Raw genomic sequence first — 13434 nt, forward strand, 5'->3', positions numbered from 1 at the left:
TACCTGGATTTTTCTCAGATCCTCCATCTATAATGTGATTCAGGTTGGAAGGGACCTCAAAATATCATACAGTCCAGCCTCCTGTTCAAAGCATGATACATCTTAATGTTAGATGCTTAGGCTAAGCGAATCATCTGGAGTCCTTTTGCAACCAACTGGCTGTACCAGAAGGTGACCCACTGCATTACAAGGTTGATTGGTTGGCTTGTTCTCTGACATACCTCCTTTCCTCCATTGATTATGGAGGTAGTTTAGATGACCACTGTAGGCTATTTGATTAGATTTCACATGGCTAAAGCTAGGTGAGATGGATCCCGCACCAGGGGTCCATTCACCAGGGATTCATCCACAGTGTGTTGGGTAATGAATTGGTGAACAGAAGGCTTGTCGTGCTTCATCAGACCAACACACTGCTCTTCTTGTTAGCTCATCTCTGACAGTCAGTATCTCACGTCTTGCAGGAAGATCTGAGTAACATCGCTGCTTCAAACACCTTTGTACTTCCTGAGTAATCAAGCTGCAGTTTTTCCATCCTGACCTGTGTAATGAAGCTGTATGTGTTCTCATTATCAACAGAAACACTGAGTTTTTACAAGTCGTGCTGTCTGTGGGGGTGTCCTGCCTCTCTGAAGTGTGGCCATCAGCACGGTGGTCCTATATCTCAGATGAATTTGGCCTTTGGAGCTGGGATGAAGATTTATCTTAGACTTTGTGCTGGCATTGTAGGCAAGAAACATCCTGTCTGCTGCTCATGGAGGCTGTTGATCTGATCTATAATTGCTCTTTGAGCTGATGTTTTAGCTCTGAAAGGGCAGTTCACAAACACTAATGACTCTTGCAGGCCAGAGCTCAGGCTAGCTGCTCCTTACTAATGGCTGTTTGAATCCCTCATAGGTTTTATGTGTTTATAAATACATTTAGGGCACATTATTTTTCCATTCAGTAAAATCATCCGTAATTATTCCCTGTAATTGCTGGGTGAGGATAAAATGAATCAACTGTCAGGTTTTTACTGCTGATGAACTCAAGCAAGAAGCAGTATGTATTTTAGCCATGCTTGCAGGAAGATGTGAGCTCAGACAAAGAAAAGTGTCATGGTCCTTTATTACTGATATATAAAAACTAGGCAACCTTCCTGTACAACTAATTGTTGCCTTTTTAGGCCTTAGTCCAGCAACACATTTTAAGCAGCTGCTTAACTTGTAATTTGTGAGTGGTCTCACTGAAGCTAATCAAGTCTAACTGCTTTGGCAATTGTGTACAGTGATATTTGGAGCTTCAGCTTTATTTGACTTATTCTGTGGAGATCTTCATACTGGCAACCTGTATTAGCCTTATCTACTGTCCAGGTGGTTGCTTAAGGTAGAAGAGTTGTCCATACTGTGCTGCTGCTGCACTTCTGTGACTCCCTGAAGACCAAAGAAATGCCCTCGGAGACAACATGAATTCATACGCAAAGATCCCAGTGGAACATCTGTGTGATGACAAGCCTGTTGAGTTCAAATGCAATAGGTGTTAGAATCATAGAATCATTTCGGTTGGAAGAGACCCTCAAGATCATTGAGTCCAACTATAACCCCAGCACTAAACCATGTCCCTAAGAACCTTGTCTATACACCTTTTAAACACCTCCAGGGATGGTGACTCCACCACTTCCCTGGGCAGCCTGTTCCACTGCTTCACAACCTTCTCCATGAAGAATTTTTTCCTGATATCCAACCTGTTAGAGCTTAGGCAGCAGCATTAATGAACAGAAACTTTTGTCTGCTAGAAGTTCATGGGTATCATCTCCAACAAATGCTGGAAAAATCCCAAAATAGCTGTGAGGCCTTCAATTCTCTCCAAAGAACTCCAGTGAGTTACAGTATCCCAGTAAGATGGATAAATGTGGATAATCTCCATTTCATGAGGAAGAGATGGAGACCCAGCAGGATGAAGTGCTCAGGTCAAACAGTTTGAGAAAAGGACCCTGGACTATATGGTCAAACTAACCCCAGGAATGGAAGTGTGTGCAAGCATCATCTGTAGTGTTTAATCCTTAGCCTGGTCCTTACTGCAGATTTGGCCTGGTCTGAGCAGGCCTTGCCCAGACGATCCCTGGACAGGCCTTGGGGGACTGTGGTTTTCAAGGTGTAGTGTGGGTGATGCTACAGGATTTGGTGGTGGGAAGGGAGTGATTATTTTTGTGTTTCATAGATGTGAGCCTTACTATTGAGTCTCAGGGCCAGAGGGCAGGCCACGGTCTGTTTTATTTGTCAGTTCAGTGGCTGTTATTCTGAATCCCATGGGAATGATGTGCATACTTTTTTGTTTGTTTGTTTGTTTTGGACAGAACTAGATGTGTCTAAGACATTTTCAGCAGGCTTTGTCTTTGATTGCTAGGTCTTGACTGGTAAAACTGACTGGTGAAACAGTAGGAAAAAGACTTAACGTAATGTATCCTGCTGGGCTGTCATTCAAGAGAAGCAAGTTTCCCGTTCTCCTTCTTGTCTGTAACTCATCACACAACTTTGGACAAATATTTTCCACCTCTGTATTTCTCCACTTCTGCCTCTGTCGTTGATTTATCTGAAGTGAATTATAAGCTGCATGCATTATAAAATGAAAATGTCATACAATGACGTCCCTGCTTGGATGGATACTTTCTAAATGGCTAAGGAGTCAGTGGCTTTGTTTTTTCACTACTTTTTTTTTTTTTTTTTTTAATAGCTGTTAACAATTGATGACAATTTCTGTGGCCTGGATATGAATGCCCCCTTGGGAGTATCGTCCATGGTGCGAGGACTCCCCATTTTCACCGAGGATGGAGACAGAATGACATCGGTGATTGCCTACGTCTACAAGAACCACTCCCTGGCTTTTGTGGGCACCAAGAGTGGGAAACTCAAGAAGGTAAGACCTAATGTGGTCCTCTAACTCAGATTTTCACGTTCTTACGGAGATTTGCAATGTTGTGTTGAGTGTGAGTGCAGTCCTTATGCTAAGGTTCATCACTTATTTCAAGGATAGCAAATGTTATTTTGGTTGGCAAAAAAAATGGTTTTCAGCCTTGAGGGATAGCGTTGACGTGAGAAAGGATAAAATCCTTTTTCCAAATTGTTGTTCATCAGCAAATGAATTTTTCTGAAGTCAAGCCACAGATGGACTTGATGCCGTTTACATCCAACAGAGTATTCTTGTGTTCGGACCATCTCTAAATTAAGTAGTTGATCACAGGGTATCTGTGCATGCTGGAGAAAAGCTGCCTGTGGCTGAAGTTTGTTAAGAAAGGGGATTCATGCTCTGGGGATCTTTCTTCAGAGCAACGTGACTAGACTGTGATTTTACCATGAGCCCAGCACAGGATTAACGGTTGCTCTGTTTAGGTCAGGCTGGGTGCTTGTACTGGAGGAAGAGTGTTTTTATCAAAAGAAAGCTGTGTCTTGAACGATAATGAGCATTATGTTTATGGTGGATACCACAGAAACCTAAATGTAATAAGGAATGTATTTATATTCCTCACTGCGTTCTCACTAAAAATATGTCTGTTGGATGGCTGTGGCTCTGTAGTTTGCCATGTAAGGCAATAGTAGAGATTCTTGAGAAGTGGAAACAGAATTATCTACCTACGGTTTTCTCAAGGCTACAAGAGGTATTAGAAGTGACCTTCTCATGCTAATGATGGGCATCATCTCCATTTCAACCGCACTGTGTGCCAGTTTGTCTGAATGACCCGGGAGTGTTGAAAAATATTATATGTGTGAGGAGACTGTGGCTTTGTCATAATGATCGAGATGGGTGAGAAGCTGGGAAAGGATGTTGGGCAGAGCCTTGAGGGTTGGATGTTGATTCCTTTCGCAAAGAAGAAACTTCCAGGTTGGGGAGAGGAAGGAGCTATGGAAAAGTGACTCATTATGGCTTGTGTATGGGGCGGGCAGAGATGGGAAGAAAGGGAGTAATTCACTTACCGATGGTCTTAAGGAAGGTCTGAGTGCTCTGATTTTGTTCCTCTACCTATTTCTTCACTTAAAAGGAAAATCAGGGTTGCAAATTCAGATGGCAATGCCCCCGTGCAGAGAGAGGTCTGCAAGGGGAACAGGATCCTGCTCACTGGCAAATGTCTCTGGCTTTGTTCAGCAGAGGGAAGGCTGCTGATACTTTGGAAAAGAGATTTTATTTTCTTTTTTAACAGACTATTCAAGCATGTGGAAAAGGAGCCAAATTGTTTTTTTTAAACAGTTGTAGTAAAAATAATCTCCTCCCTTGACTAATTAGGTTTTGCTTCCCTGTCATCTGTGATATCATAATAAACTGTTTCGTTCTCCAGTCAGTCTCTCGTGGGGGGGGAAAAATGAGGTAGCTGAGATCTGAGTGGTAAATATCCAAGAGACCTAAATGGTTAAGAGTGACTGCTGCCTCCCTGCACTCACAAGCTTTTGCTTTTAAATTTTGGCTTCAGGAGATGAAAACTCAGACACAGCTCTGTCTTTGCCTTTGCAGGTCACGCTGCAGAATCCATGATCTGAGCCCTTTTAATAGGGGAAAATAGGAGAGAAAGCGTTTAGTGCTCTACGGAATGTGGTAGAGAGCGGGGACAGCCTTATAGGGTAAAGAATGAGAAAAGGGGAGCTGGGCTGGCTGATGTAATTTGAGAAAGCTTTGTTTTATTCCCTTTTTTTCCTAGTGTGCTGAATATTCTGCCTGAGATAGATAGTGTGTTGGGTCCATGTGTCGGAGAAGAGCTGGAGTCTCGGGCTGAGATCTTTCTCGGATGAATAAGTCTCCACCAGAGGGGTAGAAAGCAGAGCAGAACGGGGCTCCCCACAACACGTGTGGTTGTTTTGGACCAGTTGATCCAGGCTGTTGGAAACCTTTAGCTCCTGCAGGTTCAGTTCCATCCTTGCTATGACTTCTGCGATCACTGGCTGTCCTCCTGGGGGTATCTGAGCCCAGGACACCACCCTGTTTTCCCCTCAGAGTGACACACAGGGCTTGTTTGGCACCCAGGATTTTCACTTGACACTCCTTGGTCCCTGCTAAGGCTTCATGGGCCTTTTGAAGTTGTGGGGTTTTTTTGTTTTTCCATCTTGGCTCATCAATCAGGTGCTTTTGAACAGGAAGCAAGGGGAATACTGAATTTGTATTGTGACTCCAGCGAAATCCATTACATTAGCATGAAGCTTGATTGATGTTTTTTAAAAAAAATGCCCATGGGTAAATTGGAATAAGTTTTGTAGGAGTAGACAAAACTCTGTGTACCAGTGGACAAAGCCCAGAAATTGTCCTTTTTTTTTTTTTTTCTGCTTGCTTAGTGTTACCATGCATGGTACGTGCTGCTCTTTCTCCTGGTGCAGTGCAGCTACTTGGTGAAATATCTTGGATAGCATGAAGAGAAGAGTTACTAGATTATCTTCAAGATACCAGGATCCACTCAGTCATTGCAAGACTCAGTGCAAGTAATTACCGGATGGTTTTGGAGAAACTTTCCGTATTTTTCCTGCGGTTTCAGTCTTTTTCTTTGTGTGCATTTTTATATATGAAAGATGCAAACTGTATATCAGATTTTGATGCATGCAATCCGTGAATATGTTGCAAAATACCCACAGTCATAGAGCAATATCTGTTAGTTGATAAACAAATGTCACATATGTCAAAGAAATTTATCCAGTGGCACACACAACTGAAGTAAAATATTGTGCTTTACAGGAACATATCATTAAAATGAAAACTAGCAGCATATCAGGAATCTACCCATGTAACCAAGACAACAAAGAGAGAAAGAAAAGGAAAAACTGAGATAGAGATAGGGTAGGAAAAGTGTGAGTGAAACAGAATGACAAGGTTAGGCCGAGCTATTTCACTGCCCCAGGCAAAATACATTTTTGCAACCCTCGCTCATTCACATGGCTACATGTGCAGAGCAATGGGAAGGCACTGAATAATGTGCTGTAGAAATACGCCCTCCAATTCTCCTGGCTTGTCCAGAGCACAGCCTGGCCCTGCAGAATGAAGATATAAATAGGATAAAAATGCAGAGCTACGAAGAAGAAAAATTCCCCCTGTCTGTATCTCGTGTATAGAAACCTTGGATTAAAGGCCTGGTGGGTGCTGGTGGCATCTTGGGGATGGAGAAGGGTGGCCCACGGATTAAAGACCTGAGGGTTCTGCTGGTATCTTGGGGTTGAATAAAGGTGGCCTAGGGATGGGTGAGTTGGGAGATATCCAGGTTCAGTTCTTTGCTCTACTAGAAACTCCTGGTGTACCTCCATACCTCATTTTCCCTTCTGCAAAAGCTGGGAAATATTTAGTTTACTCAAGGAGTTGTTGGGGAAGATTAATGCTCTAAAGACTGAGGTGTGATCATATCAAACAGCTAAACTAGACAAATCAGATGAGATGGAAAACCAGCTCCTGACCACTTGTAGGCATTAAAGATCTTGCGGTATTTTTTATTGAGAAATATTTCGTCTTTAAGTGCTTTAATCAGATCTAGGTATCTTCTGTATCACGTTGGCAAGTGTCGCCACAGATTTAATATACCCCAGGGTGCCTGGTGGGCCTCACGGGCAGAGTGAGTCAATCGGCACACTTGTGATTTTTTAGTGTTTGTGTTTTTTTTTTTTTTTTTTTTTTTTCCAGGAGGGAAAAAACACCTTGCTTGAGTTTAATGAAGGTCTGTTCCATCTCTCTGTGAACAGCAGAGCAGCCAGCCCTCGGGAATAGGAGTTATTCCTGGGTCTGTGCTTCCTACAAACCACTTTTTGCTGTAAAACAGCCAGGTGCCGAAATCCACTGACTTTCTTTTCCTTTGCAGACTCTCTCATTACATGCTTAGCTCTTCACTCTGGTGGCAGGAGAAAGCTTGAGATGTACCCACAGAGATGCTTTGCATGGTTTCATACGCTTGTTCTGGATTTTTTTTTTTCTGGTGTGTCTGGCCAAATTACATGGCCACTAATACCTGTCATCACTAAGGGAGCGTAGCAGTGTTCAGTATTCCTTGTAGCCCTTCCCTAGGCATTTAATTTATGGGTCATTGCTTTTGTGCAGATAGTTTCCAGTCAAAGAAATACAACTTACCTGCAATTATTCTGTGTGTAGATGCAGGTGTAAAGGGGGATTTGAGTTTACAAGAACAGCCCTAGGAATTGCACTTCTAACAAAACAAAGCTCTTTGTCCATTTTGAAATGTTTATTCGAAGACAGAGTAGTAGTAATTTACACTTATTTGAAACTTCCTCATGAGTATTTTTTTTTCCATCAGAATATTTCACTCGAAGCCTTTTTTATGCTAAATTCCTTGCAGAGAAAGAAATTTGGCTTAAAAACCAATTCTTTCACTCTGTGGCCTGTTTTTCATTTTACGTAAAATCCCATCAGTTTGAGGTCTTTGAAGGGCTTTTTAGATTTGGACTGCCATTCGGGCCAGAAGTTTTCATTCAGATCAGACAGCTCTGAAATCTGGCCATAGAATCTACTAAATTCTATTTAGTAGAAAATTCTCACTACCAACCAATTTCGTGAACCACCCTCCGGATTACCCTGAACCCTCAAGACCGTGCTCGCTTTGGATCCACAGACAAAACGCCATAGGGAGATTTATTTTTATTTTTTTTTTTCCCGATCTGAGAGCTCGGGTTTGCAATTGTCATTTTGGCCTGTCTCACGGTTGTGTTGAGGAAGGTTGGCTTTCTCAGATGGATAATTGGATTGGAAAGTACATGCGAGTCTGAACTCCTGCCCGTTTTTGGCTGCATAGTTGTGGCTACCCCATCCCCTCGGACGGCCGACAGCTCTTCCAGTTGGATGCTATGGTCTTGTTCACAGCCCTTCTGCCTTGAACAGGGAATGGGAACCGCTGACAGCTATGGGAAGAGTCCACCTGTGACTTGGAGAAGATGCACCTTGGTTTATGGTAGTGTCAGGACTGCTTCAGGAAGGTAACCCTGAAGGACGCCCAAACCTACAGCTCTGTTATCACAGAGTCATAAAGTGTCTGAGTTGGAATGGACCCACAAGGATTATCAAGTCCAACTCCTGTCCCTGCATAGGACAACCCCAAAATTCACACCATGTGTCTGAGGGCGTTGAATAGCTGATTGTTATGATGACTCCTCTTGCCACAGTCATTGCCCCTCACATGTGGGGTGAAATCCCTCCCAGAGTAGAGTTCATCCCGTTGAGCAAGGGAGAGCAGCTGAATGCTGGTGGGACTGGCAGCGTGTGAAGTATTTCCACAAAGCTGGGTTGCTCCCAAGTGCCACGAGTGGGCAACAGAGGAATGAAAAGGAGTTTTTCTTGAAAAAAAACTGAGCAAGGTAAAAGGGTGCAAGAGATGGACAAAGACCCACAGATGATGGAGCTCTGGGTGGGTTAGTGATATCATGGTGTACCCACATGGAGAGGAGTATCATCCTTTTCTCTGATACCTCACCTCCCATCCAAGGGGTTGGAGCTAATGACAGTACCTGGGGTTTGCCCTGCACAGGTTTGCAGTCTTGTGATAACTGCAGGTAAAGACAGGGATCCTCACAGTTTCTCTAGGCAGGAGGGTTTCTGAATATGCACAAGTTGAGAAACCCTGCTCAGTTTTGATATTCCCTGGAGGATATTCTGTTGCTGACAGCTCTGTGTGAATATGTCAGCAGGGAAACTCTGCTTCCTTCTCCTTCCCTCTGTTGCTTTGAAAGTCAGGTGTGGAGTGGTTTTTTTTTTTTAATTTTATTTTTTTTCTCCCAACTCTTTGGCAAGTGGACTTGACTGCTCTGAAAACATGCTCTTGAGGCTCTGGCTCCTGCTGGGAAGCAGGTTTCTGCAAGGGGTTCTTGTTCACCCTGGTCTCTCCTTACAGCTTCCGAAATCAGCGGGAGTCCGAGCGCTTCACTCACTTGTGATGGAGCAATGCTGCTTTCCATCTGTATTTGACGTCTGTGAAGGCTGCAGTTGTCCGTGTCCTACATTGATATACCGTCCTGCTTTGAGAAGTCCTTGCCAGCTTAGATGCCTGAAGATTAGTTCAGTTTTCTGGCCGTAGCATTTGGAAAGCTGTGATTTTTTTAATTTTTTTTTATTTTTTATTTTTTTTTTTTTGGGTAACTGTGGTGTCCTCTGTGCTTGATGCTCATGTTGGGTGTGTGAGCAGCCAGCCCTGAAAGGGGCGATGATGCGAATTTCTGTGGACATTGGGTAGTGACACTCGTTTGTACTGGGTCATGTAAAAGCCGTTGGCTGGTGATACTGGAGTCCAACATGACCTAAAAGTATTGGGTGACTGGGTGATCTCCATGGGTGAAATCGAAGATGCAGGACTTGCGTGTCCAGTTGTAGGCTGCTGTGCTGTCACTCTTCCCCTGCTGCTCTGAAGCCTTGAGGGTGGATGGGCATCTTAGAATCATAGAATGTCCTGAGTTGGAAGGGACCTACAAGGATCATTGAGTCCAACTCCTGTCCCTGCACAGACAACCCCACAGGTCACACCGTGTGTCTGAGGACGTTGTCCAGTCTCTTCTTGAACACTGTCAGGTTGGGGCCGTGACACCTCCCCGGGGAGCCTGTTCCAGCGTCCAGCACCCTCTGGGTGAAGAACCTTTTCCTCATGTCCAACTGACCCTCCCCTGGCACATCTTCCTGCCATTCCCTCAGGTTCTGTCACTGGTCACTAAAGAGAAGAGCTCAGCCCTGTCCCTCCTGCTCCCCTTGTGATGAAGCTGGAGCTGCCACGAGGTCTCCCCCCAGTCTCTTCTTCTCCAGGCTGAACAAACCAAGTGACTTTAGCTGCTCCTCATACTGCTTATGCTCCAAACCCTTCACTAGAATTACAACTTGCCATTATAGCACACTGCAGTTTCCTCATTCCAGTATCTAACCGCAGTGGGAAAACTCCTTCTATTTCTCCTTTTTTTTTTTTTTTTTTTTTTTTTTTCCTACCAGGAAGGTTTCTGTTCCCAGCAAGAGTTAGAGCCTGCTTTTTGGTAGAGAGCAATTAATTTTCTGTGTCTCTCTCTCTCAAGTATCCCTCTCTGCTTTCTGACTGCTCAGCAATCTCTGCTGTGCAGGGTTTGGCTGAGCTGTGCTTTTGCAGGGTGCCTCACTTACGTGTATTGAGTGCTGCCCTTTTTTCAGAGGTTCTGGTTTAACAGTGCCTCAGAGTTTTGTCAGAGATAGGAGATTTTGACCGTGCAATAAGATTTGCAAATGATTGTCTAATCCCTCCATATTCTGCATTGGTGGTGCTGCACTGTGCGTTTTTATATCCGATGCCAGGAGAAATAGTGGGTTCCAGTGGGTCCATTGCAGCAGGGAAGGCAGCAGGTTGTACCGTCATCTCTTCAAACTCATCCTTTAAGAGGCTGAAGCTTGAATTTGACAGGCTTCCAGTCCCAAAGCAGCTGAGCTGGGTTTCCCTACAGCGGGCTGAGGATGCGTGCTGTGCAGGCAGGGGGATGTTGGTGACAAAAGCAGATACAAAGGGACAGATAACAGTGTCCTGCTGCGGGTTGCCTTGCTGAAATCCATGGGCCCTGCAGCCTCCCAGGGGACAGCTTGCAGTGACGCTGGTTGTCACTTGTCATGGCAGGTGATTTCTGCCTGGTGTCAGCAGCTCTGTGCAAGACGTGGAATGTTCAGGCTGCGACACCTGGCGTGGCTGCGCTGCTGGTGGAAACCATGCAGGGGTGGGATACAAGATAAAGCAGATATGGAATGATAGAATTGTTTTGGTTGGAAAAGACCCTTGAGATTGAGTGCAACCATTAACCCAACCCTGACACTAAACCATGTCCCTAAGAACCTCATTTATGCGTCTTTTAAACCCCTCCAAGGATGGTGACTCCACCATTGCCCTGGGCAGCCTGTTCCAGTGCCCAACAGCCCTTTCTGGAAAGAAATTTTTCCTAATATCTGATCTAAACCTCCTCTGGCACAACTTGAGGATGTTTCCTCTTTTTCTATCGTGTTATGTCCCTGTTTCCCCCTGGTTTATCAACTGTTCTTTGAGCTTGTCCCTCTGGTCTCTGACAAGTGCTCTGGATGGGAAATTAGGTGATCAGCTTTGGTCTTCACCTGCTACTTCTGCTCTCCAGGGTGACAAAGAGAGGCTATTTAACTCCCCATACACTCCGTCTAATGCCCGGATGGATGCCCAGCCAAAATGTCTCTCATAATTCCTTCCTGCTCTCTATCCCTTTCCCTTTTGACTGGGAAAATGACTTTTCAGGGAGCCCTTGAAGTGCCTCTTGCATCTGCCTTTGATTTGAATGCCTTTTTCCTGCTGACCCTTCTAAAGGAAAGTCGGCTTAAGTGCGTTTCTCCTAATTAGTTTTGCTTTAATTTAATCTTTTGAAATAATTTTATCAAAAAGAGGAAACCTTCTACCCACTCCCTCACTTCATCAGCTTGTTTTCATGCATGGTCTCTGGGTTTATTTCTCTGTATCCCTTGTCTCTAGATAGGACATCATTTGCATATTTGATTAAGCTCCATATGTTATCAGGGAGCCAGTTGAAAGAACAGCAAGTCTCTGATAAGGCACTGTGCATCCATCTCTTCCTTTCACCATCCTCCACTCTATCCCCCTCACCATCCTGCAGCCGTATCTGTGCCCAAAATCGGCTCTGCCGTCTGTCTCGCCGCCTTCTTCTCCCTTTGGCCAGATGACTGATCTCTGGTTCAGAGATGCAGACATCACAATTTACAGCTTGTGCCTTTCGGAAGGAAGCAGAAAGGGCACAGAGGATGGGGACCGAGCGCTGGTGAAGATGCTAACCATGACAACAAGGTCCAGGTTCAGCTCCTTGCTCTCTCCTAAGCCCTTCACGGCATCCTGTTGTGCTTATGGGGTTTGCGTTCCATGAATGCTGCTTGTTCCCACTGCTCAGTCATTACGTTGTCTACAGCTTTGTTGAGAGTCTCAGCTGGACAATTTTCTGCACGTATTTGTTGTGTGTCTCTGGACTGACACCTTTGGCTCATCTCCCAGGTGCTAGAAACGACACAGACACAACAGACTAGGACCAGAAGGGCCAAAAACATTATAACCATGGATGAAGATCCATACTTTTTCCCTGAAATTTGAAATGCACTTTATAATGTGCATATATATGTTTGTATATGCAACAAATATTGCTTAAAAGTTTAAACTCGTGCCTTTCAGGCTTTGTTTTCTGGCTATTGCTCTGTGAAAACTAGTTGCCTTAAACAGTTCCCCCAGCCCACCTCTAGGAACCGTTTAGTTTGAAATAAGTTGTGGATACCCCTGTGGAAACATAGGGAAAATGCTTAGATTAACAGTAATTTTTTCCTCCCTCCCACTGTTGTTTAAGATGGGGGAGACTTTGCTCAGTTTGTGACCCATAGCTGGGCATTTCTGGGGGTGATCAGAGGACCAGTTCCTGGCTGGGTGCTACTGCAGTTGAAGAAGAGATCACAGCTTGGGTAAGGAGGCCTTGGTTATTCAAAAAGAGCCTTTCCCTCAACTGACATCCAAAGTATAGGAACAAGAGGTTTGATTTATGGGCCAACTCTCAATTAAAAGGCAAAAAGGAATGTGCCTCCCTTTGTTAGGATGAGCTACTTTGGGCTAGATGTAATTTGAAGAGCCCATCTCCACCTCTTCCCTGCTCACACCCAGAGTCTTCGGTGTGGGGCAGCCCCTCGACATCAGCGTGGTGGTTCACAGAATCACAGAATGGTTTGGGTTGGCAGGGACCTTCACATCTTATCTAGTGCCACCCCTGCCGTGAGCAGGGACATCTTCACCAGCTCAGGTTGCTCAGAGCCCCGTCCAGCCTGGCCTGGGGTGTCTCCAGGGATGGGGCATCCACCACCTCTCTGGCCGACCTATTCCAATATTTTACCACCCATATATGGTTGTGAACCCCTGCTAGAGGGCTTTAATGTCATCTGCATATCCACCACTTGTGAATGCTGCTGGTGGTGTTTGTGAAGCCAAGAGAAGGAAAGCAGAAATAAAATCCCTCCCTGTTCTTTTCCAACTTGATCTCTTCCCCTCGTGCTTCTTTCATTTTGGTTTTACGACTTTGGCTTGCTTTGCTTCATCATCTCTCTCTCATTTTGTCTCGGTGGCAGCCTGGCTTGAGAGCAATCAAGCTTTGATGGATTGCTGGTTGTTGGATTCATGTGAAACTTGGGGGGAAGCATGAGAAAGTTGTGCTGGTTTTTGTAGACCCCAACCCATATGGTGTCTGCGGGAGTGAAGACGTGTGTTGCTGTGGAAGATTCAGGGATCTGTTCCTGCTTTGTCTGACACTTGTCTTCTCTTTTTTTTTTTTTTTTCTCTCTCTCCAAAACCGTGTCAGTAGCCTTTCACCTCTCCTAAATGAAACCATATGGAAGAGCTGCAGGTTCCTGGCCCTTTCTGAAGTTAGAAAAGCTATTATTGCTGGATGAGGGATAGGAACATGAACTGAAGGCTAGACCAGGAAAGTTAATCAAAGC

At 44.7% G+C, this 13434-nt stretch overlaps 1 protein-coding gene across 3 annotated transcripts in view; it reads left to right on the forward strand.

Annotated features, from left to right (window-relative positions):
• Positions 1-13434, forward strand: part of PLXNA4 (plexin A4) — a 498451-nt gene that overhangs the window by 49481 nt on the left and 435536 nt on the right. For all 3 annotated transcript variants that reach the window (XM_065626967.1, XM_065626970.1, XM_065626969.1), the window contains exon 3: positions 2710-2892. In XM_065626967.1, coding sequence (XP_065483039.1) covers positions 2710-2892 — 183 coding nt within the window. The remainder of the gene's footprint in view (positions 1-2709; positions 2893-13434) is intronic.

This window comes from Caloenas nicobarica, chromosome 1, assembly GCF_036013445.1.
Source record: "Caloenas nicobarica isolate bCalNic1 chromosome 1, bCalNic1.hap1, whole genome shotgun sequence".
In the NCBI taxonomy this organism is placed as follows: Eukaryota; Metazoa; Chordata; class Aves; order Columbiformes; family Columbidae; genus Caloenas; species Caloenas nicobarica.